The 27,096-nt window shown below is 41.8% G+C and overlaps 1 protein-coding gene across 2 annotated transcripts in view; it reads left to right on the plus strand.

Moving 5' to 3' along the window:
* Positions 1-8,331: 8,331 nt before the first annotated feature.
* ST6GALNAC3 (ST6 N-acetylgalactosaminide alpha-2,6-sialyltransferase 3) overlaps positions 8,332-27,096 on the plus strand; it is a 507,883-nt gene continuing 489,118 nt past the window's right edge. The window contains exon 1 of one of the 2 annotated variants that reach the window (XM_006086097.3): positions 8,332-8,525. In XM_006086097.3, the coding sequence (XP_006086159.1) occupies positions 8,508-8,525 (18 nt within the window). In that variant the 5' untranslated portion in view covers positions 8,332-8,507. The remainder of the gene's footprint in view (positions 8,526-27,096) is intronic. The other variant, XM_023751735.1, reaches the window with a different exon arrangement.

Consider the following 27,096-nt stretch of genomic DNA (forward strand, 5'->3'; position numbering starts at 1 on the left):
AATCAGAGCATAAGTCAGTGGAGTCATTTTAATGAGAATAAATATCAGATAATGCACCATGACTGATTAAAAAATACTGTACATAGTGATTTAAAAAAATTATAGTGGAAATAAGGCAACTTCCACTTAGAATAAAAGCATCATAGATTTCTCAATCAACTGAGAACACCCACAGGGATAATTACAGGCCACTCTTGCCATTACACATGGACTGCAAAATCCATCTAAATCAAGTAGTCACTCTGTTGATTAAAACATAAAAAGAAGGCTAAGGTGATCTGATACATGCCTTATCCTATCTAATAATAGACAAACATGGTAATTAACCGTACCTCCGACACGCTTCCCATTGGCTAATCAGGGCGATATGCAAATTAACTGCTAACCAAGATGGCGGCCAGCAGCCAGGCAGCTGAAGTGAACAGGAGGCTTGCTTGCTCCAGTGATGGAGGAAGCTAAGGTTCCCCGCCTGCTGCCACCCAGCTCTGAGCTGCACTCTAAGCAACTATGTTGCAATTATAAAAGCTAAACAATACCCAGAAACCTGCTTTCAGCCAGCGGGGCCTCAGAGCTGGAGTTGCAACAATGTTTCAATTATAGAAGCTAAACAAAGCCCAGATACCTGCTTTTAGCAGCCAAGGTCTCAGAGCTGGAGCCGAGCCTCAGAGCTAAAGCCGGCTCTCAGCTCTAGTGACAGCCATAGAAGGTAAATAAATCCCAGAATTAAAAAAAAAGGAAAAAAGGAGAGGTTGAGAGCCAGTCACCCGCCAGCCTGAAAACAGCCCTCAGCCCCTCACCCAGACTGACCAGGCACCCCAGTGGGGACCCCCACCCTGAAGGGGTGTGACCAGCTTCAAACAGCCATCATCCCCTCATCCAGGCTGGCCAGGCACCCAAGCGGGATCCCCATCCTGATCCGGGACACCCTTCAGGGCAAACCAACTGGCCCCCACCAGTGCACCAGGCCTCTATCCTATATAGTAAAAGGGTAATATGCAAACTGACCCTAACAGCAGGACTGGGAATGATTGGTCACTATGACACACACTGACCACCAGGGGGCAGATGCTCAATGCAGGAGCTGCCCTCTGGTGGTCAGGGTGCTCTCACATGGGAGGAGCTCTGCTCAGCCACAAGCCAGGCTGATGGCTGCCAGTACAGCAGTGGTGGTGGGAGCCTCTCCTGCCTCCTCAGCAGCACTAAGGATGTCCAACTGCAGTTTAGGCCTGCTCCCCGCTAACAAGTGGACATCCTCCGAGGGCAGCTGGGCTGCCAGAGGGATGTCTGATTGCCATCTTAGGCCCAATCCCCCAGGGAGCGGGCCTAAATCAGCAGGTGGTCATCCCCTGAGGGGTCCCAGACTGCGAGAGGGCACAGGCAGGGCTGAGGGACCCTCCCTCCCCCACCCCGAGTGCACAAATTTTTGTGCACCGAGCCTCTAGTCCTATATAATAAAAGCCTAATATACTAAGTGTCTGGTCTTCCATTCAACCAATCAAAGCATAATAAGCTAATGATATGCTAAGGCTGCTCAACTGCTTGCTATGATGTGCACTGACCACCAGGGGGCATACAGTTGACTAGTTGAACAGTCACTAACATGCACTGATCACCAGGGGGCAGGCGCTCAACACAGGAGCTGCTACATGGTGGTCAGTGTGTTCCCACTTATCCAGAAGCCAGACTCATGGCTGGCGAGTGCAGAGGCAGCAGTGGGAGCCTCTCCCGCCTCCACAGCAGCGCTAAGGATGTCTGATTGCCGGCTTAGACCCGCTCCCCAGCCATTAGTTGGACATCCCCAGAGGGCTCCTGGACTGTGAGAGGGTGTGGGCTACACTGAGGAACCCTCCCCCCCAACCCCCGAGTGCATGAATTTCATGCACCGGGCCTCTAGTAGAGAAATATACAAAGATCTTAGAATATCATTATGTGTGGGAGGGATTAACATCCAAAATTCTCTTCTCAAAATCTTTGATTGTTGCCCAAAATGATAAGAAAATCTGATTTTCAGTTTTATAAATTTGTGGTTCCAAACACTTTCTCACCTGCCATTTTTAGCTATCACCTTCACAATTGCTGTATTTCCTTGCTTGGGCACAGAGAGGTGAGGGTGAAAAGAAAAAAGATAAGCCAGAAGTTTGTGATCCTTTTGAGAAGGAAGACCAAAAATAAAAGGCACAAATAAAGATTTAGGTAATAGGACAAATTAATGCTAGAAGCAATGCCACCCGATAGGATGTGATTGATGTGAAAGAATTTTGCAAACAGTAATTGCTGGAATTCAAATAGGGGAAAGTATAATAGATTAGGGTGGTCTGAAAAGCATTTAGGGCCAAATGGAATTTGATCTAGGCTTGAAAGATGGTGAAATCCAGCTCAATGCAGAGGGCAGCGATTGAGACAGAGGTTGGCAAACTACTGTTGGTCCAAACCTGGCCTGCAGACTGTTTTTGTATCCCTGCAGAACCAAGAATGGACTGTACATTTTTAGATGGTTGGGGGGGAAATAAGATCAAATAAGAATAATATTTCATAACATTGGAAATTATATGAAATGTAAACTTCAGGGCTCATAAATAAGGTTTTGTTGGAACACAGCCACTCTGTGTGGCTGTTTCTGTGCTACGATGGCAGAGTTGAGTAGTTGTGACAGGGACCAAATGGCCCGCAACGTCTAAATTATTTATTATCTAGACTTTAACTGACAGTTTGCCAACTCCTGGTGTAAGAGAATAATAGATAATAATGGTGGGAAGGAATGTTGGCAGGCTTATAACTGTACCTACCTCTGGAGATAAAGAGCCACTGAAGCTTTTGAATATAGGAGAAAGCCAATTCACAACTGTGATTGCTAAACACATCACCTGGGGTTGCAAATATTAGTTAAATCAACAAATCAGGACAATGTTTCAGATTCTTAAGCCCACTGTTTTACTACATATATGTATGTATGTATGTACATATATATTTGCTCTTGAAAATAATGAATGCCTTTTTCATATGGGAAACTCTCTCAGTTTGTCCATCCATCCTAACCTCACACACGTTTGCTGTGAGCAGCTCTCAGAGATTTTCACATTGTTGGACACAAAACAAGACCTTATATTTTGGGGCTTCTCTACGAGTGTATTTAGATGACTCTGCCTTGGATCTTTCTTTTTTGGACTGCGTGACGTTCTTCTTCTACCTTTCCTACAACAGCTCAGACACAGATACAGAGTGAGAGTTTGTATTGACACAAAGAATTAGCAAAAAGTCCTAGCTCTCTCCAGAGGTTTTGTGAGGGCCAGATCATTAGAGAAAAATTAGTTCAGGCAAAACAAACTTCAGAAGGAGGCCAGCTGTTCGACCCCCCTCGTCCCCCCTGTGGGTGTTCCCATCAGATCCATCATGGATGCATTTCAAATTTCCACTCTAATATTTTAAGGCAGCGTGTTACCGAGCCTCAGAGGCGAAATCTAAGATGTGTAGGAAAACACACATGGGAAAAACCTCACAATAAGAAGAAAATAAACTCTGGGAAATGTGGTTAAGAAATATCAGACTCAATTAATACTGGAGTCTTCAAAACCCTTGGAGAAGTCCAATACAAACCAAATTTTGCTTTCAGCCATATTTACTTTCAATTGATTATGTTTTTAAAAATCTTAGCAGGGGAGGGGGATTCTTTAAGAAAACCAAACCTGGTTAAAACTAGCGTTCTTCTAGGTAATGAAAATTAGGTAAAGAACATTAACTTCAGATTTTGTTCTCTTTTAATTAAAAACAGATATCTTAGTATTTTTCTTTTTTGGTTCATTTGAAAAAAGATTATTTTTTGAAAAAAACGATGGGAATTTCCAATAGGAAGGGTAGAGCAGAGATGAACTTAAGGAAGAATATTAAAGGAGAATGAGAAAATCTATAATATTTTTAAAATGCAATTTGAAATCATGCATAACTTGTCTTGGAGTTCATCCCAGAGAAGTGTCAGTATAGTCAGGGATAATGATGAATTCTGGGTTAGAACTGTGCAAGGCTTTGAAAAAGCAGTAAGCTCAAGTTTTAGGAATGCAAAATGTATGACATTTTGGAATGATCTACTATCCAAATGGAGGGAAATGAAGTTTAACCCCATATGTCCATATATTCTTATAAATATTCACCTTTTAAGGGCACAGGCACAGGCATACATGTACACAGATATAGGTACAGACATGACATGGACATGGACAGATAGATACATGTTTTAAAAAGTTCCTATGTCAAAACTGTAACAGTGCAATGGTTCCTAGAAAAAAAAATCATTTCCTAATCTGGCTCAGAATGAAAAAAAATTACTTCCCCATACATTGTAATAATGAATCTTCCAGTCACAGTGTCCTATGGAAGCATAATTTATCTAGTGGATGACACAAAGAATTTTACGATATCTACGATCCATTTACAATCTTTAGATGGGAAAAATTGAGAGCCAATTAAAACCTTAAAAAATGACTCTGTGTAGAATATAAATATATTAAATTAATATGTGTACAAGATAAAATTGGAAAAGTTATGGGAGCCTGCATTTTAATTTTATTTCTCTCAGGAAACTGCATGTTATAGCTCTGAGAATCACTTGGTAATAGGGTTGTTGATAATGAAGCAAAACTGAATTTAAATAGGACATTTTATCCCAAGACTTGTCATAACTCATAAGGTATCAGCCTTAAGGCATGTTGAGATCTTATTGGAGAGGGAAGATGGACAAGTCAGAGACCAGAGGGGCCTAGAGAGGCTGATGTGGTGATAGGGTCAACCCACAAGGATCTCTCATCAAAGGAAACAAGGACTGGCAGGCTACTACATGGCAGCCCCATGTCATAGGTGAGATAGAGCAGTGCAATTCCTTGGTGGGAGGTCATTCTCATGGGCAGAAGGTGGTAACAGTTTGGTTGTATGGGAGACCTGGACAAGATGTGCAGCAGCTTGGTTAAAGCAGGTTGGTAGGTACAGAGTGAGTTTACTGTCCTGTACACTCAGAGTATATCTATTCTCCACATACATACATACATAGATACATACATACATACATACTTACGCTAGGTTTTATCCTGTATGTTCCCTAGGGGGGACACATACTTACCATAGGTTTTCTGACTACCAAACCTATGGCAACTGACTAATCTGAATGGTGCCAAATGACAGAGACTGGGCTCCTGACATACTGGCCAGCTGAATGTAGTGGTTAAAATGGCAGACCAATCAGTCAAACTACCCAGGTTCAAACCCGTTTCCCCACTCACTAGCTGAGGATGCCAACATCCATATGCTGTAGATGTCTGAGATCAAATGGCATATTGTATTAAATTGAAAGGTGCCTCTATTTTGTTATTATTTTTGGAAGCAGGCTTTTGGCTTTAAGTCACATAACTTGAGACTTGGAAAATTATGCTACATCTATGGGCTAGACTAAGCTATTCCTGTAGTTTGGCCAGTTTTAAAACAAAACAAAAAAAATCCTGCCATATTCTCCCTCCACCCCACTCCACCCCACCACCATGCTCCCAGATATCTGGCTGTACCTTCATCCTCTAATAGGTTCCGAACCTGTTTTCATTTCCATCCAACTGCTCTTCCCCACCTAACTGCTGTCCATCAGAAAAAGTGATTGTTAATATTGCTTTTGTAGAACTTCTGGTCCAGATTTATTCTAGAATCTCTTGAGTTTGTTTTTAGGTTGTTATAAATGTACCTCTGTTTCTATCTATATTTAGGCATAACTTTTAGATGCTAATAAAAATAATGCTTTGAGAAGTGTGGGCATGGGTGGGTGGGAGTTTAATTGGGAGAGCCATACCCAAGACTAATGGAGTTAGTAAAGCCCTCACTACAGGATACCCAAGTTGTAAGACGCTAAATGTTGGCCTCAGTGTTCATCTTTCTGAGACAGCCACGGTGAATGGAAATCATCCTATTCATCCTCTCCCACAAGCTTCTTTAGTCAAAGGTTTTGTTCTTTGGGTAATTAGCACTACAGAGTGTTCATAGTGCCAGGAATTGAGGTGAGTGGATTTACAAGCATTATCTCATTTCATTCTCACAAGGATAGATCCTATCCTGTAGGCTAAGGACCAAAGAGAAGTTAAGAAACTTGGTCAAGGTCACCCAGCAAGGAAGTGCTCAGCAAGGTTGCTCACTGGAGTCTGCTGTGTTGTCTCCTAGACCTGCAGACTTTCTGGAGAGAGCATGGTGTTCTCTGCCTACCCTCCCCTTCCCACCTGCCACCCTGTCAGGCCCAGTCCCTCTTTCCTTAGAGCTTTGCTTCCACTTGGTTAAAGAACCTCCCATGTTATCTTATCATGTATCTCTTATCTCTCTTACTTGACAGGAGCTGAGCCACTGTTTCAGACCACAAAAATCATTCTTTCATCCCTAACTGGTTGGTAGTATCTCAATAAAGCCTTGACCCTTCAGTTAGTGGTAACTCAAATAAGATTTATTCTTCTAGTAGTAGTCCAATAAAGGTTTGTTGAATTAATAAATGAATGAAAGAGTAAGTTTTCCTGGCTCACCAAAGACCATGAGATAAAGCAGCAGTTTAAAATATACAGTCCTGATCCAGAAGTTCTTATTGAAAATGAGCAGCTCTCTGAAGCAGATGGAGGGGCTGGGGGAAGGAATACGTTCTCTCAGGGTCACTGAAAAGAGCAGCTTCCCTTGGGAGCAGAAAGTTCATCCTCACTCTCAGCCCCCTTTTCCTGTGATTCATTCTGCTCTCAGGATTCTGGATGTTCTCGTCAATAAAACACCCAATCCTAGAAAGCCTGGTTTCTGCCTTGTGGTTTGTGAGCAAATTTCATGACGTCACTGCCTACTAGCAGCTCACAGTGCTTTTCCTGCTCCATGTAGGTGAAACCTCTTTTGGGTAAATAGTTTGGGTCTGGTTTTTAAGATTTTTCTGACAGACCACGTGGTAGAAATCTGTTTATATACAAAGAATGCTCTCTCCTTCTTCTGCTGCATGTGATGTTACTTTCCTTGTAGAAATAACTCTGCTTCTTTTAGCTGGTTCTTAGAATTGGGTTTTCTTGTTGATTTCCACTCAGTGAGGGTCTGCTGAGGATGGGTGGAGAGGACCCAAAACATTGCTTCTCCCAGACACCTGCCTGTTAAGTAGAGGGGCTGTATTACTCTGGTTTAGCCTAAGAGTTCAGGTTGCATGGTGACATGGCCTCTCTGGATTTCCAAGCCTAACAGGAACATTTAGATTTAATCTTGTTACTGAAGTTGCAACAAAGTTCATTCAAATTCTCAACGTATAGCAGGAGGAATTAGCCCAAGAGCATATATGCTCCCAAGTGTCTCAGTTGGTTGAGCATGGCCCTGTGCACGGAAAGATTGCTTGTTCGATTCCCCATCAGGGCACATACTTGGGTTGCAGGTTCGATCCCCAGTCAGGGAACCTATGAAGGCAATGGATCTCCTCAGGTGAGGATTAAAAAAAAAAAGAAAGAAAGAACATATATGCATGACACATAAACACAAATAGTAGTGTAATGGTGGCCAGGGGAAAGGGGGTGGGGGTGGGGGCTGGGGCTAGGTGGAGGTGGGCAAAAGGGGGGTAAAATGGGGCCATCTGTAATGATGCCAACAATAAAAATAAAGCTAAAAAATTAAACTTGTAACAGGGAAGAGGAATGTCCTGCCTGTTTATGCACACACACACACACACACAATTTATATACATATATAATCAAAGTATATATAAGAATGTTCTATTTACTGTATTTATGTTTACACACATTTTCATAAACACACAAGCTTAAAGTATGAAAGAGAAATGCATTACATATGTATACATATACACACATATATGTACACGTGCATGTGTGTACATAAAATATATGGTGTAAAATTCATGGCATCTTTGGTTAATAGGTATTTCTGCTCTTATTAATGGAAAATTATTAACTTTAGGTAATCCCATCACAGAGTTTTTAAGCAGAGTGAAGGCTTTATTAAATAGCCCAGGGAGAATTTCCTTTGCTACTTTTGAAGAATCCTTAGATGGTGTCTGTAGAGGGGTGATCCCAAGCCCATTTAAACTTTTTAAAAAGTAAGAAATGTCTGCAAGGAGTTTTCTTGATCTGTTAGAGGAGCCCGAATCAAGGAGAGGAAAAGACCGCTCTCTCTCCCCAGCGTGCTGCTGGCTTTGTATAAGTTGAACGACAGAACATTTACAGAAATAAAAGAGAAAAGAAAAAGTAGCAAGCACCAAAGGGCAGCCGTGGCGCCCGGGACGGCACGTGACGCGGGGGGCGGGGCGTCGCGGGCAGCCAGCCAGTGGACTGGACCGGGGGCGGGGCCGAGGCCCGGGGGCGGGGCCTGTGCCCGCGCAGCTCGCACTGAGGTCCCCTTATTTGGATCTGCGGGAATGTGGGCTGGAGCGGTCCTGCCGCGGTACCAGCCTCCAGCCCGTCGCCAAGACTGCCCCTGACTCAGGCGCGCCCACTGCTCGGTGGCAGGAGGGTCGGCAGAGCGTCATGGCCTGCATCCTGAAGGTAACGACTCGGGTCTGTGGCTCCGATGCGTGGTTGGCCAGCCCCTTGCTGCTCAGGGGCACGGAGTCAGCCGCGGTCCCACTGCATCCTCATCTCAGTTGTCTTTTCCTGGCACTGATCTTCTTTTTGTTCCTTTGGCAAATGCATATGGAGGGAGATTCTGAAGCATGCAGTTTGCACAGCCTCTCTTCCCACCATTCTGTCTGCTCGTGCCTGCATCGAAGGAGCTGCAGACTGTTGGCTCCTGGGGAAAGCAGGGCTGCCTGCGGAATAATGGAACTGGCAGGGAGGGGAGGGGTGTTCCCGCGGGTCCTGTGGCTCTGTTGCCTGAGGCCTTTCAGGGGCCACGGACAGAGGAGAGACGGTATGGTTATTGGTGGTGAGGGGTATAGCACTTTGAATGGAGGTGAGAGTGAGCAGAGGGGTGTACTACTGAGCATTTGATCATGTGAAGACAGAAACTTCTGAGAGTTTTTTACAGGTAGTCCCTCAGGAATGAGTTTTCTATGAGATCTGTTAGCTCCCGGTGTCATTAGCTCTATTTTGGAAAAGTTCAGAGCCGGATGTATTTATTAGTTGAGAATTTCGGACCCTCCCTTTGCTCATAAATTTGAACAAACAAAACGATTTCATTCCCTGTCAGAGTCCTCCGCTTAACCACCCCTTCTTTGTTGAGTTTTCTTTCTCCAAGTCTGGGTTCTTAGCCTGGACTGAGCATCTTTCTGGGTTCACAGCCTTGGGGCATCAGGTGGGAGCATTTGGTGTGAGTGCCTCACTTGAGAACTTTTCATCCCACAGGAATAGGGTTTGTTTGTTTGTTTATTTTTTCCTGCACTACTGTTTCTACCCGTGCCTAATCTGACTCCTGAATGCATGAATCAAAAACATTCACAGCATGGCCCAGCCAGTGTGGCTCAGTGATTGAGCGATGACCTATGAACCAGGAGGTCAAGGTTGGATTCCCTGGCAGGGCACATGCCCGGGTTTTGGGCTTCATCCCCAGTGTGGCACATGCAGGAGGCAGCTGATCAGTGATTCCCTCTCATCATTGATATTTCTCCCTCTCCCTTTCTCTCTGAAATCAATAAAAATATATTTAAAACACACACACATTCACAGCATGAAGGTTTTTTGGGCTTGAATGGCGAATGCAAAGGTGTATTTGTTCCAAGCTTGGGGGAACTATATGTGGCAGAGGAGAACACCAGAAAACAACTTATTTTTAAAATTGTATTATTGTGAAATGGCCTTTGTTTCTCTGTAGGATGATTTGAAGCCATCCACTGCTCTGCTAGTTACCTCTTCCAACATCCCTTAGTATTAAGGATGCAAATTAGAGACTAACCTAGTAGAGTTTGTTTCCATTTGACTTAGAGTAAAGGAGATCAGATATTTCCTGTGACTTTTCTGAGCTTCCTGTTTGGTTTCGGAACATTTTCTGGTACACAACAAATAGTTGCAAGATCAAGAGGAAATAATACATCAGTATTACAATATGGGATTTTTACCTTGAAGACTTAACACAGGATTGAACTATGAATATGAATCATCTCTAGTGTTTCTTGTACTATTAACTGAAAGGGAAATTGAGGAGCATGCCATTTATTGTTGGCTGTCTTCTTTCCTTTTGGTTTTTCCCCTCCCTATCTTATACATGTTCCAAACAGTTTTAATAAACATCCAAGCTACACATGAATCTGATCTGACCTTCCTAGCACCTAACACTGACCTCAGAATTTGGGCATATCTGAGTCCTCATATTTTCTCCACTGAAACTAATCCGGTATGCATATGGGTAACCTGCAAAGAGCTTTGGACTCAGAAAGACCTTGGTCTGAATGCAAACTCTGCCAATTGCTACCTGGGTGACCTTAGACAAGTTGTTTAAATGTCTTTGAGTCTCAGTTTCCTCAATATAACATCAAAGTAATAGCATGGATTCCACAGGGTTGCTGTGGGAATGAAATAAAATTGGGTATGAAAAATACTTCATGCACAGGCATTTTTAAAAAAATATGTTTTTTTAAATTGATTTTTTTTTAGTGAGAGAGGGAGAGGGAGAAACACCAATGAGAGAGAAACATCAATCTACTGCCTCCTGTACACCCCCTACTGGGGATTGACCCCACAACCTGGGCATGTGCCCTGACTGGGAATCCAACTGGTCACCTCTTGGTACATGGGACCAGGCTCAACCTCTGAGCCATACCAGCTGGGTGGCACAGACCTTGAATATGTGCCAATTTTTCCTGACATAATAATAACCACAGTTTAACATATAACTTTTATTCTGATATCAAACCCTGCAATGGTGAGCATCATTATTTAAAACCCCATTTTACAGATGAGGAAGCCGAGGCCCCTGGGTTTAAGAGATTTGCCCAAAGGCAGCAGAGTTAAGGATAGAGTGAGCCTGGAGTTAGACCCAAATCTGCCAACATTCCTTGTACTTTAAATCTGTTTCCCAATACTATTCAGAATCCTTATTACCTTTGAGGAACAAAGTACCTTTGTGCAATGATGGTCTAGAGTAGCGATTTTCAACCTTTTTAATCTCATGGCACATACAAACTAATTACTAAAATTCTGCAGCACACCAAAACATATATTTTTTTCAATCTGACCCCAAAAGGCTATAATTTTGATTCATTCACACCAGACAGCTATTGTTGTGTTGGCTGACATTTTTTAATTTGATAATCTAAAGAAAAAAAGGTCAGCACCCTGACTAAATAGTCATGTATTGCATGTTTTAAAAATTCTTGCGGCACACCTGTTGAAAAATCACTGGTCTAGGTGGTCTATGGCGGGCCTTTTCTCCTGTTGTCTTTGAAAGGCCATGTTTGCTGGAGTGGAGAGTCTGGAGACCTGGATTCAGTGTAAACTTGCTCTTCTATGAATGATTTTATAGTCACTGCAACTTGGAACCTCAATTTGCTCAAGTTGTAGAATGCAGATAATTATCATAACTGCCTGATAGGGTTTTGTGACAGTAAAATAATGGACTATTTTCTTTCTTTCCCTTTCTCTCTTTCTTTCCCTTTCTCTCTCTCTCTCTCTCTCTCTCTCTCTCTCTCTCTCTCTCTCTCTTTCTTTTTAAACAAAGAAATTCCCCCATATGCCCGTCCTCAACTTGGTGATGGTATCACAAGATGTCTAAGCCATTGACTCCATTCTCAAGTGGCTTATGGTATAGTAAGGGGTGTGGAAAAGTAAATGAATATTAGGTTACAATGTGAAGAATCACAAAGGTCTGTGGAAGGCATAGTAGAAGCATGGAGGGAGAGAGCAGTGATCTCTCATTGGGTGATTGAGACAGGATTCTCACTTAAGATACTGGAGCTGGTTTTGAAGACCAAATGGTATTGACTGGGATGGAGCTTGCATTTTAGAAAGATAACTCTTGAGGCAGTGTCACTTTTATTCTAAAAGCAAATCTTCTCAACAGATTTTTGAGGTAGATTTTATTATCCATTTTTACATATGAGAAAACTGAAATACCGAGAAGTTGATTAAAGCCTCATTACTGCCTACACAATAGTGACCCTAACAGTGAGAACCTCTGACTAGCTGAGAGGAGAAGCCCCTGCCATGGCAGCTAGTGGTGATCTTTGGGGTCATCCAGAATTATTTCCTCAAGGTATCGCACATGCGAAGGCCTGTTCTGCTCAGGCATAGAGCTGGCTCTCATAATAGAATGATGATTACCTCAATAATCATGTAATTGTGGAATTCATACTCACTCCCCATGTCATGAGCTTTGAGGTCAGAAACACATGGATTTTAATTATAGCTCCACCATTTACTAACTGTATAACCACAAGTAACTTTCTTGATTTCATTGCCTGTGTTTCTGCAATGGAGATCATCATGTGTCCCTCAACAGGTTATTCTAGGAATGAGAAGAGAATATCTGCAGTTAGTAAGGATAGGCTAGCTATACTGCAGTAAAAGAGTCTTACTAGGTTCATTTCTTGACATGTTCCTGGTTAGGTAGCTCTCCTGGCTAACTGCCATTGTGATAAATCAAGTCAAAGACTGGTTTCTTTCCATCAGGTGTTTTGAACGTCTTTGAAATTTGATAGAGAAATATTTAATTTGTATCTATTTGATTACTAGTGAAGTAAAACTTTTAAATTTATATTAGCCATTTTTCTTTTGTAAGTTACAGACAATTTAAAATGTTATATACTAAAACCCGTTCAGATTTTCTTCTATGATTTCTACCTTTGATCCGCGATACTTTTTGAGTATAGTATCTTATAACCTTCTATATTTAACAAATATTTGGTGAGTTGTGTTTAGTTATTTTTCTATTCAACACTGAAGTGGACACTGAGTGGATAAATGGGCACAAGACAATTGTGAGTCATTTCTTTCTTGGAGAAGACTATGGTTTTGCCAGGTTGATGAGACTTATGAGCATGAAGTAGTTAGACAATAACACAATAGGTGCATGACTAAGTTACTATTACCTTCTCTACCAGATACCTGTCCTTGTTGTATAACTTTTATCTTGATTGCTGGAAAATTGGATGAATGTTCATGTCAAGTTATGAACTTTGTGTCTTTTCAGTTATTCTTCCTTCCCCTGATTCAGACTTAATTCTTCATCAAGTTGCATCAATTCTATCTCAAGAAATCTCTCAAATCCGCCCATTACTTTCTATCCTTACTCCCTCTGCCTCATCTAGAGCCTAGTATTTGATCTTTTGAAATAGCCTCCTTTCCTTCAGACTCTTCGCAATCTTGCCCATTTTCCACATCATTCTCAGAGTATTGTGCTAAAGTGCACTGCTGATCAAACCATTTGTAGGCTTAAATGCTTGTCTTGGCTCCCCAACTACTATGGGATAAACCCAACTATTTAGCTTGGCATTCAAGAACCTTTAGTATCTGGCCCTGTCCAGTAACTGGCCTCATCACCTACTACTTACCCATGGTCCAGACACTTATCTAAACTTATCCCAAATCGGTACATGTAGCACATCCTTTCATGGCTCTGTGCCTTTGCAGCATAGTATAGGAATTGAGAGCCTGGGCTCTGATGTCAGACCACACTGTTCCAGTATAGTGAGAACTCTAAGCCTCAGTTTCCACATCCGTGAAATGGGAACAAAAATAGTGCCTACTTCTTAAGGTTAGGAGGAATAAAAGAGCTAATTTCTGTGGAACAGAACCTGGATATAATTAGTCCTTGGTAATATTTATCTATGAGTTGTTATTATATATGAGGTTTTCTCTACAGGAATTCCCTTTCTATCACTTTCTTTCACTGACAGAAATTCTAATCTTTCAACTCTTATTTCAGTGTCACATCTGCATGCAAACCTTCCCCTGCTTCAGCAGGCTTCCTCTGTGCTCTCATGGCCCTAGTTTTTATCTCTGTACTGCCAACTAGCTGGTTACATGCCAGCGCTTTTGTTTGACTATAACTCATAGAGGGCAGGAGCCTGCAGTAGGTCAATGATCAGCTAGTGTTTACTAAGTGTCAGTATATGAGTACTGTTCTTGCCCTAAGTAAGATAGCAGACTCAATGGAAAGGCAAATAAACTAGTATGCGAAGTATGCAAAGTATTTTGAAATGTATACCTAGTGGTATGGGAGTATATGGGTTGGGGTGGTGGTGTTAAGTCTTGAGACAGAAAAGACCTTGTCTTATTCAGCTTGTTATCAATAAGAACTAGCCTGGATCTCAGCAAAGTGTTTCCTAAATGTTTGTTGAATGAATGCATGGTGTTGTGAATTTTTATAAAAATGCTGATTATGGACATGGACCGAATCTGTCCTCCTTTGTAAACAGCTGGATCCTTCATGAAGATAGCATGGATTTTTCACTCTAACTTATAGTACGTTTAGAGTTTATGAATTAATTTGCTCCTTAAGATCCTTCTCAGTTTATTTCTTGTAGATCTGTTTCTGCTTCTCAAAAAAAGTCTGGGGCCAGTTTGAAACCTAGAGAGAGGGGGAAGAGAGAACTGGACTGGAAGGAAGAAAGAAGGAAAGTACTGGAGAGGCTTATCTTTTTGTTGTGATCATTTTGGTTCCCCAAGTAAATGGAAACAAAAAAAAGCAAAAGCAGAAAACAAAACAAAACCAACACCCCACAAGCACAGTTTGTGGTTCTCAAACTGTGAGTCTCAAAGCCTTTGAAAATACATAGTATGGCTTCACTGAGGTTGGGGAGCGCCGGAGACTTCACAGGTACCCAGGTTATACCTCAGAAACTCTAAGGTAACCCCAGCAAGTAGAACAGACAAGGCACTTTGCCTAATGAGTCTCCTATGACATTGCTTTCTGCTGCCCAAGAAATGCTGAAGTCTCACTACCTGCCCGGACTAATTTTCAGTCTTACGGTGACTGAGCATATGTGTTTGCAACTTCCTTGAGCACGCTTTGGGGAATGGGTTCTTGTGAGGAAGCAACAATGCTCTTTGGATGAATTGACAACAGTAAGGATAATAGTTACTACTTATTGAAACCTAGAATGTTCAGGCTGGGTCCTGTGCCAAGTGCTTCACATGCATCATCTCATGTGAACTTTTATTACAAGTGAAGATACTGAGGTTCAGAGAAGGTGAGTAACTTGTCCCAGGTCCTGTGGTTAGCTGGTGGTGAAGGTGGGCCTTACCCCAGCTCTGTGTGGTTATGTTCTGTCTTCAGTGCCAAAGAAGTGATTGTAGGAGCTTTGAGTTTATTTCGCCATCTTCTACCCAGGCAGTACTCAGTCTAGACAGCTTCCTAACGCCAGCCTGGTGGGGATCACTTTTAGCTGTGCTGTTTTTATTTGTTCCTTTCTCAGAGTTTCCTTTGTGACAGAGGAACTAGAGGAAATAGAGGGGCCACAAAGACTGGGGAGATAAGAAGGTTCTAATTCAGCCTCTAACACTGAAAAGCCCTTTGACCTTGGGTAAGTCACATGTACACCGTCCCCCCTCCCCTCCTTGCCTGAAAAGCTCTCATGTCTCTTTGGGGAGTGAAGAAAAGGGGTGGTATAGACTTGGGGTTGCCCTTACCTGTAGGGCTCCTTCAAAGCTCTGGGAAGAGGCCCTGGCATTTTTGTATTTATATTTAGAATTTTATATTTATTTTCTTTAAGAGACCCACAAGTTGTATAAGTTTCAGGCTCCCCAACCTGGATCCCCCCTGGGGTGTTGTTGGAGTCCGAAGGAGATAATGTTATTAATGCACTTTATACGGCAGAATGCACTGTACACACATGGCAGAACTATTATTAATATTGTTAATAACCAGATAGCAGCTTGAATCCAGGAAGCTACCTTGGAGGTTGGTGGCTTAGAAAGAAGGGCTTAGATTTGAGGAAAGCAGAGGGAGCCTGCAACCTTTCCAGTGGATGGCGGGAGAGTTATGAAATCTCCACCCCAGGAGGAAGATGTCTATCTCTTTGTGAGAATTTAACACATACTTGTGCCTGAGAGCTGGGAGTTGGACGAGTTGTTTTCTGTTTCCTGGCTTCAGGGAAAAGTGGAGGACAGCATTTTTCTAATTGGAGAGGGTAGATTTACAAGTGCTACCTGGATCTCATTACGGAAAGTGGCAATTCGCTCCTGGTTATTAAAAGGCTCATTATTCAGTTTATGGATTATCCAGATCCTGTCTGTTCCTGGCCATTCTGATGTACACCCTGTATGCATTTTACTGCCAATTATCACCTCCACCGGAGCTGGGAAGGGAGAGGAGCTGACCCCCAAATTGGTTCATTCCTCTCCTTGTTAGCAGCTCTGTCAAGGTTCGTTAGCAGGAAGTAGTTCTGGGAAGTGGCTTAAAGGAGGTGAAGGGATTATCTGTGCCTTCACTGTTCTCTCCTCAGTTTAGGGATTGAGAGTGGGTTCTGATTTAAAATGGATTTAGAGTCACTAAATCAGAGAGACCATGGCCTAGCGTATCCACAGCAGTGTCAGGGTAGCTAACAGTCTCAGAGGGACCCTCTGCCCCCACACCCCATATCTCCAGGCCTGTCTCTCATTTCCTGTGTCATGTGGAGGGGTGGGAGCTCACAACATCTGGTACTTGGGAGAGTGGGGGAAAGTTAACTCATAAAGAGATTGTTCAGGGGCCAGGAAAAGGGAGATCCTTGTACGTGAATCATTTAGTGTTTGTGTGTAAAAAAACTATGTCTCTGCATATGCATAGTGAATGTGTATATATATATATATATATATATATATATATATATATATATATAAATATTCACCTACATCCATTCAATCCAATAATATTTTCTTATATTTGAAAACTCTTGCATGTAAAATCCTTTTCCAGAAGGGACTTGTCTAACTCCAAAGGCTATTTTGTTTCCTAGTGAGTTTATTAGCTGTGCATTCACCAGACACAAAGGAAACACTTCTTGGTTGGTTATGAAAACTGAATTTGCACCTTCCTTCGAGAAGATCATGATCATAGGGAACTGGAAGTAAAATGTGTATGTCCTGTGTTGGGAATGACATATGATGTGGGATTTAAATGTGCAAAAAGAGCTCATCTTAGCTTTTAGGGCTGAAGTGAGCAAGTGACTGTCCTGGAACCATTTCCCACCTTGGGACAAGTGGGACCCATCCCTGTGGAAAGCAGGGCCACCATTCCTGGTATCAGTGCTTGGTGTTCTCAGCCCCAACAATGCACTGATCTCTAAAGAAAGAGAAGTGAAAGTCTCTATTTGTGAAGGGTTTGCCTTATCAGTCAGGGAAAATGGGTACCAGAGAAGAAAGAAGGCTGCTCTCTGGGACATGGGCAGTGAGAGGCCTGTCGGGTGCAGAGGTCAGAGCTGGACCGATTCTGATTCCAGCTTTGTGCTGAATATGAGTAAGGAGAATAATACCTTCATTTAATGCTCTGTAGCAGTGCTGTCTAGTAGGACTATAACGCAGGCCACTTACACATTTTTACATTTTCTTTTTAAAAAAATATATTTTATTGATTTTTTACAGAGAGGAAGGGAGAGGTATAGAGAGTTAGAAACATCGATGAGAGAGAAACATTGATCAGCTGCCTCCTGCACACTCCCTACTGGGTATGTGCCCGCAATCAAGGTACATGCCCTTGACCAGAATCGAACCCGGGACCCTTGAGTCCGCAGGCCAACGCTCCATCCACTAAGCCAAACCAATTAGGGCACATTTTTACATTTTCTAAGAGCCACAATAAAAAAGCAAGCAAAAAGAAACGTGTGGAATTTAATTAATGTATTTTATTGAACCCAGTATATACAAAACATTTTCATTTCAACATGTTATTCATGTAAAAATGGTTAACGAAACATTTATATTATTTTTTCATAAATCTTCAAAACCTGGTGTATATTTTGCCATGATAGCATATCTCAATTTGGGTGCTAAATTTTTACCAGAAATACTTGATCTGTATTTGGAGTTTATAAAATGTATAGTCAAAAAAGTAGATTCACATTTCCAAGTTGCTCTTAGGATTCTTAGAAGTATTCCAGGAGTTGAATTAAGTATCAGTCTTTAAGCGTAAGCAAAGTAAAATAAAATGAAATAAAAAATGTGGTTCCCCAGTCACACCGGCCATGTTTCAAGTGCACAGCAGCTGCAGGTGGGTAGTGGCTGCTGAATTAGGCAGCATGTTCATCAGTATTCATCCTCACCATCAGAAGGGACCAATGAACTTAGAGGCAACAAGAGCAATGCAGGAGGGTTGGGGAAAGGATTGTCTACTGGCTAAGGAACGGAAGGGGAGGACACCTTTGTTGGTCAGATTCTTGGCAGCCAAAGGAAAGCAAATGATGAGCAACTAATGAGTACTGCATCCAGGGACACATTGGAGCCTTTGATGACCCCATGAAATTTCTCCTGAAAATGAAGTCTCAGGTTTTTCCATATTCTGAGCCTGTTTGGCCCCCCAGATGTTGAGCAGCTGTGAATGCTCCCCAGGGCGTGCTGCTTTGGTCTCAGTGTGGTAGTGTGAACTCCTGGAGGCTTTGAGGTCAGAGACAGACTGTATCCACTTTTATTTGAGTCATTCCTTTGCTCCAGGGGGGCCGTCACATATGGCAGCAATTCAGACAGAATAAACCATATGTCTTCTTTGAAGTCAAGAGATTAAGGTGATGGGAGTTCTTTTGTACAGTTTACTTATTTTTCACTGCTTATTTGGGTGTATGTAAATTCAGCGATATGTTAATAGATGTCCAATGGTGCTTAGAGCAAATCCACTTGTAAATCAGCAGCTCTGTTTTGCTTACTTTTCTGAGTTGTATTCCTGCCCTGCTCTACCTTATCTTCCTGGATCATAGAGCATTAGCATTTTTTCATGAGATGAACATTTCATTATAATAATGACAGTCTTTCACTTATTTTACAGATATTTATTAACTCACAAAATTTCAGGATGAGCATTATTACTTTCACCTGACAGATGAGGAACCTGGTTCATATACTTAACTACTTTCTAATGCAAGAGCATTGTGGGGTCCCATACCTCTGCTGCCTGTTTATTTATAGTCCATGATTAAGAATGGGTTTTGCATTTTTAAATGGTTGAAAAAAGTCAAAAGAAAAATGAGATTTCATGACATGCAAAAATATATGAAATTCAAATATCAGTGTCCACAAAGAAGGTTTTATTGGAATACAGAGTACTTATGCATTTCCTATTGTCTATGTCTGCATCCATGCCACAGTGGCAGAGTTCAGAAGTGTCCATAAAGCCTTAAATATTTTTTGTTTTTAATTTTTTATTGAATTTATTGGGGTGACATTAGTTAATAAAATTGTTGTCTGACTGGCATGGCTCAGTGGTTGAGCATCGACCTATGAACCAGGAGGTCACAGTTCAATTCCCGGTCAGGGCATGTGCCTGGTTTTTGGGCTGGCTCCCTAGTTGGGTGCATGCAGGAGGTAGCCAATCAATGATTCTCTCTCATCATTGATGTTTCTCTCTCTCTCTCCCCCGCTTCCTCTCTGAAATCAATTAAAATATATTAAAAAAATAATTTGCATATATAACAAGCTCCCAGGTGATTGTGGCCCACACTCTAAGTCGCCCTGCCGTACTTCATCCTGTTCAATAAAAGTTGTTGAGTTATGGAAGGCTTCACCCCCATACATTCCCCAACAGCATTGACTAAAAATTTAAGTCAACTTAGAAATTTAAGTCATGTGCATTCTAATTGCCATTGTTTGATTTCTGCCTCCATTGTTTTTCACTGAAGCCCAAGCTTTCCGATGTCATGGGACTCCGGGCACCATGAACGTTGAAACGCACGTGCCTCTGTGCCCAGCAGTAAGGATTGGGGCAGAAATGAACCTCTCCTCGGTGGCATCCCTCATGCACTTCTGGAAACTCATTTTTTTTCAAATCAGTTTCAAAATCAGTTTATGATGGTTTATAAACCAGGAAGTTGGTTCCTGCTGATTGTATGTCAAACCCTTTCTTGTTCCATCCTCCCGGTTTCTTTGCTGGCTGACAACAAGGGGACAGCTTCTGCAGTTGGGTTGTACTGGCTTTGGTCACAAAAGTGAATGCGTCAGTGCTCCAGTTTACTTTCTTAGTTATTGGCTTAGGGCTGTCAGATGTTTAAAAAGTCATTATTTAAGGATTAGGGATGGGGAGAGCAAAGCTTGGTGAAAGGTGATAGCTTTTTTTTTATGTTGATGATTCATAGCCTTGTTTGGGATTTTAATAAACAACAAAAAGGATTGGAAACCACTGGCATACAGAAGAAAATAAGTCTCTGAAGTTTTCCTCTTTGCTCTCTCCTGGCTCTCTGTTTCTATGCCTTCACTTATTGTCCAGCCCATTTTTCTGATTCCCCCCTTTCATCTCTGGCCTCAGGACCTCTCCCCAATATAGGTGCTCTGGGGACCATTAGCTAGTAGGTCTAAAAAAATCATAATCTAAGCTAGCGGTTCTCAATCTGTGGGTCGCCAACCTGTGGGTCGCGACCCTTTGGGGTTTGAACGACCCTTTCACAGGGGTCGCCTAAGACCATCGGAAAATACCTATATAATTACATATTGTTTTTGGGACTAATCACTATGCTTTAATTATGTTCAATTAGTAACAATGAAAATACATCCTGCATATCAGATTTTTACATTACGATTCATAACAGTAGCAAAATTACAGTTATGGAGTAGCAACGAAAATAATTTTATGGTTGGGGGTCACCACAACATGAGGAACCGTATTAAAGGGTTGAGGCATTAGGAAGGTTGAGAACCACTAGAAGGGAAGCCTTATGTAACCCTATCGCCGAGTAGAGAAAGCCCTCTTGCAGAGACCCAGAATAGAGGCCATTTCATTAGAGATTCATAGAAACTCAATTCTATGCCTCGTATAATATTACTGGCATGATGTTCATGACAGCCCATCGATGCATCCGCACACCTTGGCCACGATGGCCTGGAGGCTGACTTTACCATTACCTGTGCTTTCTCTTTTATTGCTGACCTTCTCGACGTTGTCATTCTTTCCTTCCTTTCTCCCCATTTCTAGGAGAAAATTTATTCCTCAGAAGCTGCAAGTATCTGAACCATTGCCACCTTATGCCTGCCGCCTTATTTATTGTCCCTCTTGTTCTTTCAGTTGGGTGTAGGAGGATTTCTCACTCCTACCTGGTTTGTATCACTTCATCATTTGTTCCCTGCTCGTATAATGTTTGTTTAATTTTACCATGCTGTTTAGCCCTGGCAACTTGGTTGATGGCTTGAGTTGAGCCAGGATTTCTGCATGTGACTTCTAACTTGTTGGTAAGGTAAAGTTTGTTTTCCTCTCTCCCACATTTGACCTCAGCTATTGAAACCTAATTTAAGAAACGATAGCCAACCTATAAATCACTCTAAATTTCTGTATTAGAACAATTAAAATTCACTATATAGTCTTCTAGATTTGTATGGGTAAAAGGGGTTTAGCAAATTGAGACTTTTGAAGGGGAGTTCATTATTAAGTACCTGGAGAGAATCCAGGTATTATAGGTGAGAGTATGGGGAGAGGGAATGAAGGGAATTAAATGAAAATTTAATTCTGTTTTAAGGGAAATTAGGGTTGTATGAATAATAATATTGTAACTATAGCTTACATTTACCCAGTGCTTATAGGTATTGTGTTGGGGCTTTATATTTTTGTATTACTATTTAATCCTTACAAGCTCATAATAGTATGAAGCAGATACTATTATAAATTCCCATGTAGGTGAGGAAATTTAGGCTTCTTTAAATAACCTCTCTAAGGATGTACAACTATCAAAGGAGGGGGAAGGATTTGAATGCAGAAGTTTAGCTGAAGTAAAATACACCCAATAGAATATATTCCTAACATACGGACAGACCTATTTGTAACTTGCCCAAAATAATAACTTTTATGATAAAATAACATTAGTAAACATTTTCTGGGCACTAACTTTATGGAGGTACTACTAGTATCTTTAAGATATACACATGAGCCCTAACTGGTTTGGCTCAGTGGATAGAGCGTTGGCCTGCGGACTGAAAGTCCCAGGTTCGATTCCGGTCAAAGGCCTGTACCTTGGTTGCGGGCACATCCCCAGTAAGGGGTGTGCAGGCGGCAGCTGATCGATGCTTCTTTCTCATCCATGTTTCTAACTCTCTATTCCTCTCCCTTCCTCTCTGTGAAAAATCAATAAAATATATTTAAAAAATGATATACACATGATTTCCTTTAATATTAAACAATTCTATTAGAAAAAAATGCTATTACTCTCTTATATATTTCACTTGTGAGAAAACTCTGAGGCTTAGAGATAACTCAAGTTCTTTGCCCAAGGTCCCATGGTTAGTGAGCAGAAAATTTGTGTGGTGATGTTATTTTTATAAGTATTATTGTTAGTAGTTAACATTCACTATATGCAGTAAAGCCTAGGCACTATTTTTAGCACTTTACACTTAATTAACTAATTTAATCCCTATTTTCCAGATAAGGAAACAGGCAGAGAGTGGTTAAAGTCAGCAAACTATTTTTAGGAGTGATGAGATTCGAACCCAGGCAGTTTGGCTCTGCCATCTGTGTGTGTAACAAATGTGCACATGGCCACAACACCCTCTCCCACCCTCCCCACCCCGTTTTTTTTTTTTTTCCATTTTGCTGGTTTACCTCCTAGTGCAGCTAATCACTTAGGACTATTGAAATCTTTTTCGATTGAAATCAACCCACTTAAGGAACTTGTGGAAATAAAAAAAAAGATTTTTGAACTGAGATAAACTGAATTTTAAAAATCTTTGAGGTTTTGTTTTGTTATTTGTTTGTTATGCCTTTGAGGACTTTTGAATCAGACCACACTGAGTAGGACTCAGTTGGGTCTTCAGACCTGGAGAAGTTACCTTCCTTGTGGACATGGCATTGGTATTTGAGCGTGAGCACATCATTCTGTGTGGGTGGGGAATGCCAGGCAGTGTTCCCTCTCGTCTAGACAGCTCTCCCTGCTCTCCGCATCATTGCCTGTCCCCCTGGCTAACTCCCCGGGGCAGCCAGAGTGATCTTTTAAGAAGTAAATCAGGTTATGGCAGTTCCATGACTAAACCGTTGGGTGGCCGGTGGCTTTCCTTTTCTCTTGGGGCAAACTCCAGACTCCTTTCCGTGGCTCACAGTGCTCATGACCTTGCTCATGCTTACTGTTGGGGGATCATCTCCTACACCTCAGTCCCCTGCTCATTGTTATTCCACCCAGTTCTTGGACCATGTCAAGTCCATTCTTGCTTTAGAGATGCAGGGCTGTTTGTTCCCCTGCCTGCCAAACCTTGCTGCCAGGTTCTTTTGGAGGCTACCTCTCCCCATCTTTCATGTCCCAAATTAAAATTCATTGCCGTGGGCAGGCCTTTGCTAATTCGGCCAATGAAATAAAACTCTTCCTGATGTCTTCTATTTTGGTTCCCTGTTTATTGTGTGCTTAGCACTTTCCTAATATATGAATGTATGTGCATTTGTTTGCTTATCTGTCAGTGAAAAGACTGAGAAGGGGGGGATCACTATTATTTTGTTTATCACTGTGTACCTAGCATCTAGCACAAGACAGTCGACAAACGAATAATTCAATGAATTCATTTCAGGTAAAAAGAATAGCGTGTGCAAATATATGGTGGCATGAAGCAACAGGTTATTTTGTAAGCCCCTGTCAGTTTGTATTGTTAAGGAAGAAATGATCAGCTTATAAAAGTTAAGAGCTTACAAGTTAAGGGTTTAAACAAGTCACAGCCTGTACATAGCACCAGGGAGTCTAACTCAGTTCTGACTGACTCCAAAATCGATGCTCTTATCCCCAGCCCTGTCCTAGACAGAACACTATCCTATAGTCAGGGAATGCTAGATAGGAACAGAGGAGAGGTCTCTTTTTATAATAGACCTTAAATAAAAACATCTCTGGGGTCGTGAACTGAAGCTCACCTTTTTGTCTTGGGGTCATTTCTCTCGTTAGAGATATACTCTGTTTTGCCTAATAGATTTTTTTGTTAAGTGGTACAGACATCAGTCTTTTGTAAACTCAATCAAAGTTAAATAAGGAAGTTCCTATTTAAAGAACCTTGTTGCTAATCCCTTGGCAAAGTAAAGAATTATTCTGTAATTGGATATTAATGCCTTAATTATTCTCTTTCATAATTTGACTTAAAAAAATAATAATGGCAAAGGGTTTACTTTGTGCATTTTTTTATGGGATTTTCTAATCTGATCCTCACAACAACCCTGCAAGATGGATGCTAGTATCATGACCTTTTCACAGAGGAGGAAACTGAGATGCACAGAGACCAGATGAAGGGCTGGCTTCATGGCCTGCTACATGTGTGATCACAGGACCCGATGCTGACATGGACTCCATGCTTGGTTTAATGTGCTGCAGTTGCTGTCTAAAAATTCTACATCATTTTGAACGAAGGGTTCCGCACTTTTGTTTTGCATGGGGTCTTGCAGTTCTGTGGCTGGCCCTGCCCCAGTGAGTTGTCCAAGGTCACTCAATGGCGTGAGGCAGAGTCAGGGTTCCAACCCAGACTGCCTGGCCTTCCGCTCCCACTCGTTCATTTACGTTCTTTGGCTTCCCATATCCCATATTCTTAAAGCAAGTTCCCTCCACCTTCTTTTTCTTTGGGCCTATCTTTAAAAACAGGTGGTTTGACTCTTGTTGAATTATTTGGAATTTAGCTTTAATTGTTGGGCCGAGTGTCTGATACATGCCGTTTCCCAATTAGGTTTTGTAAGGGAGCAGTAGCGAAGATTTGAAGATATGGCAAGAATTGCACATCCTTACCATGGTGAACAATCATAGCCTAAAAATAAATGAGACAAGTCCTTCGGTTGATCTCTTACTCCCCTCCCTCCTGCCCCCCAACTCTCTCTGGCCTTCCCACTGCAGTTTGGCAATCAGTTTGAGGCAGCTCTGATCTTTGGCCTATCTTTAAAAACAGGTGGTTTGACTCTTGTTGAATTATTTGGAATTTAGCTTTAATTGTTGGGCCGAGTGTCTGATACATGCCGTTTCCCAATTAGGTTTTGTAAGGGAGCAGTAGCGAAGATTTGAAGATATGGCAAGAATTGCACATCCTTACCATGGTGAACAATCATAGCCTAAAAATAAATGAGAATAAAGTAACATATTTGTTCTCTACAGGTCTACTGGGAAAAAAAGAGAAGGAAGCTTCAAAGCATATGAAAGGAAGACAGTCCCTCAACGCTGTTTATCTGCATGTGGTGCTCTGTGGACTGGTGACACTTAATTACCACATACAGTTTCATGGACTGCTTTATGAGAAGCTGCTTTTCAGCCTTTCGTGGATTGCTGTAGAGGGGATTGTAGAAAGATAGGAGAAGGTTTCTATCACGTTGGCAAAAAATCGTCCCTCGTGGTCTATCTTGTGCTAGAACCTGAGACTGCCTTGAGTTCTTTCTCAGCATTTTCCGAGACTTTTCTGTGAGGAGGCAGAGACCAGGGTTGGAAGGAGTTAGGGGCATAAGTGTAGTCATCACAGGGCACCGGGCTCTGACAGAGGTGGGCATTGGCCCCAGGGGCCCCAGGAAAGCTGCTATGTTAAGAGGAATTATCCAGGTGGAGAAGCTAGAGTGTCTTAGAAGAGAAAGAGTCCTAGACGGAGGGAGCGATGAGAACAAAAGCATAGAGCTGAGGGGATCAGGGCTTGATGAACTATAACTATATGGCCCTGGCTGAAGTGTTGGAGATGATATGGGAGAGGTAGCTGGTGACCAAATGCTACTGATGGACGTTAGAGTGTAGATTTATAGCCCCAAATTAGGGGTGATGATGATAATAGGTAACATTTCTTTTATTGAGGGTTTCTTCATAAGTTATAAATATCCATGTGGTCTCTGGCCACACATATACCTGTAAGAGTGACATGATGTGCACACCCAGGGGTCATCGATTAGCACATGAGACAAATGGGGTCTCTGGAGTCAGTCGGGGTCCTCATTCTGTCATTTATGACGCTGGGATCTGAGGGCAGGTAGCAATCATTTTGAACCTTTGTTTTCCTTGGTTCTAAACGAGGCTGAATAATCATATCTCCTCCACGCTTTGTTGTCAGGAACAATATGAAGTAATGCTATATACTTATGTTTTTTGTTTAAATTATCTCTAATGTAAAGACATTTTATTTATTACTTTATACTTTTTTTTCATCATTCATGGCAACTTTATATATCATTTCAAAGTTGGAGTGGTCTAGGCCAGTGGTCGGCAAACTCATTAATCAACAGAGCCAAATATCAACAGTACAACGATTGAAATTTCTTTTGAGAGCCAAATTTTTAAAACTTAAACTATATAGGTAGGTACATTGTTATTAACTTAATTAGGGTACTCCTAAGGCTTAGGAAGAGCCACACCCAAGGGGCCAAAGAGCCGCATGTGGCTCACAAGCCGATGGGTCTAGGGCAGACTGGTTAATTAGTTGCCTTTTAGGAAGACTAGGTAATTCATGACCAGAAAGGGAGACAGGGAGGGTGGGGAGGATAACAGTTTTCTCCAGGTAGCCTTCTAGTGAGGTGTGATCTTGGACACATCACTTAACGCTCTGAGCTTCAGTTTCTCCTAGAAAATGAAGACAGTCTGGCCTGTGTAGCTCAGTGGTTGAGTGTCGACCTATGAACCAGGAGATTATGATTTGATTCCCAGTCAGGTCGATCGCCAGTGTGGGGTGAGCAGGACGCAGCTGATCAATGATTGATGTTTCTGTCTCTCTCACTCCCTTCCTCTTTGAAATTAATAAAAAATTAATATTAAAAAAACACAAAAAGAAGATGAAGACAAAACTTGTAAAAACTATCGTGAAGAAGTTTTAATGAGATACTTGATGTAAAGTGTGTGGCACATAGAAACTGTTCGATAATGTTATTGTTTTATTTTTTAAAAGAAAGGAGTTAGTGTTCCAGTGTTGAGTTAGAGGAGTGAGGCCAAGAATGTAAGAGATGTTTACACAGTTTCCACCCTCTCCTCTCATCTCCCCCTCACCTTCACCCTGCTACCCCCATCTCCAGCCACTTTCTCCCCTCAGAGCTGAATGGAATTGGATGTCTTGTCAACGTGGTGCAGCCTTTGCTATAGGGCCCCCAGACATGCCCTTCTAACAC

The sequence above is a fragment of the Myotis lucifugus genome, unplaced genomic scaffold, assembly GCF_000147115.1.
Source record: "Myotis lucifugus unplaced genomic scaffold, Myoluc2.0 scaffold_25, whole genome shotgun sequence".
In the NCBI taxonomy this organism is placed as follows: Eukaryota; Metazoa; Chordata; class Mammalia; order Chiroptera; family Vespertilionidae; genus Myotis; species Myotis lucifugus.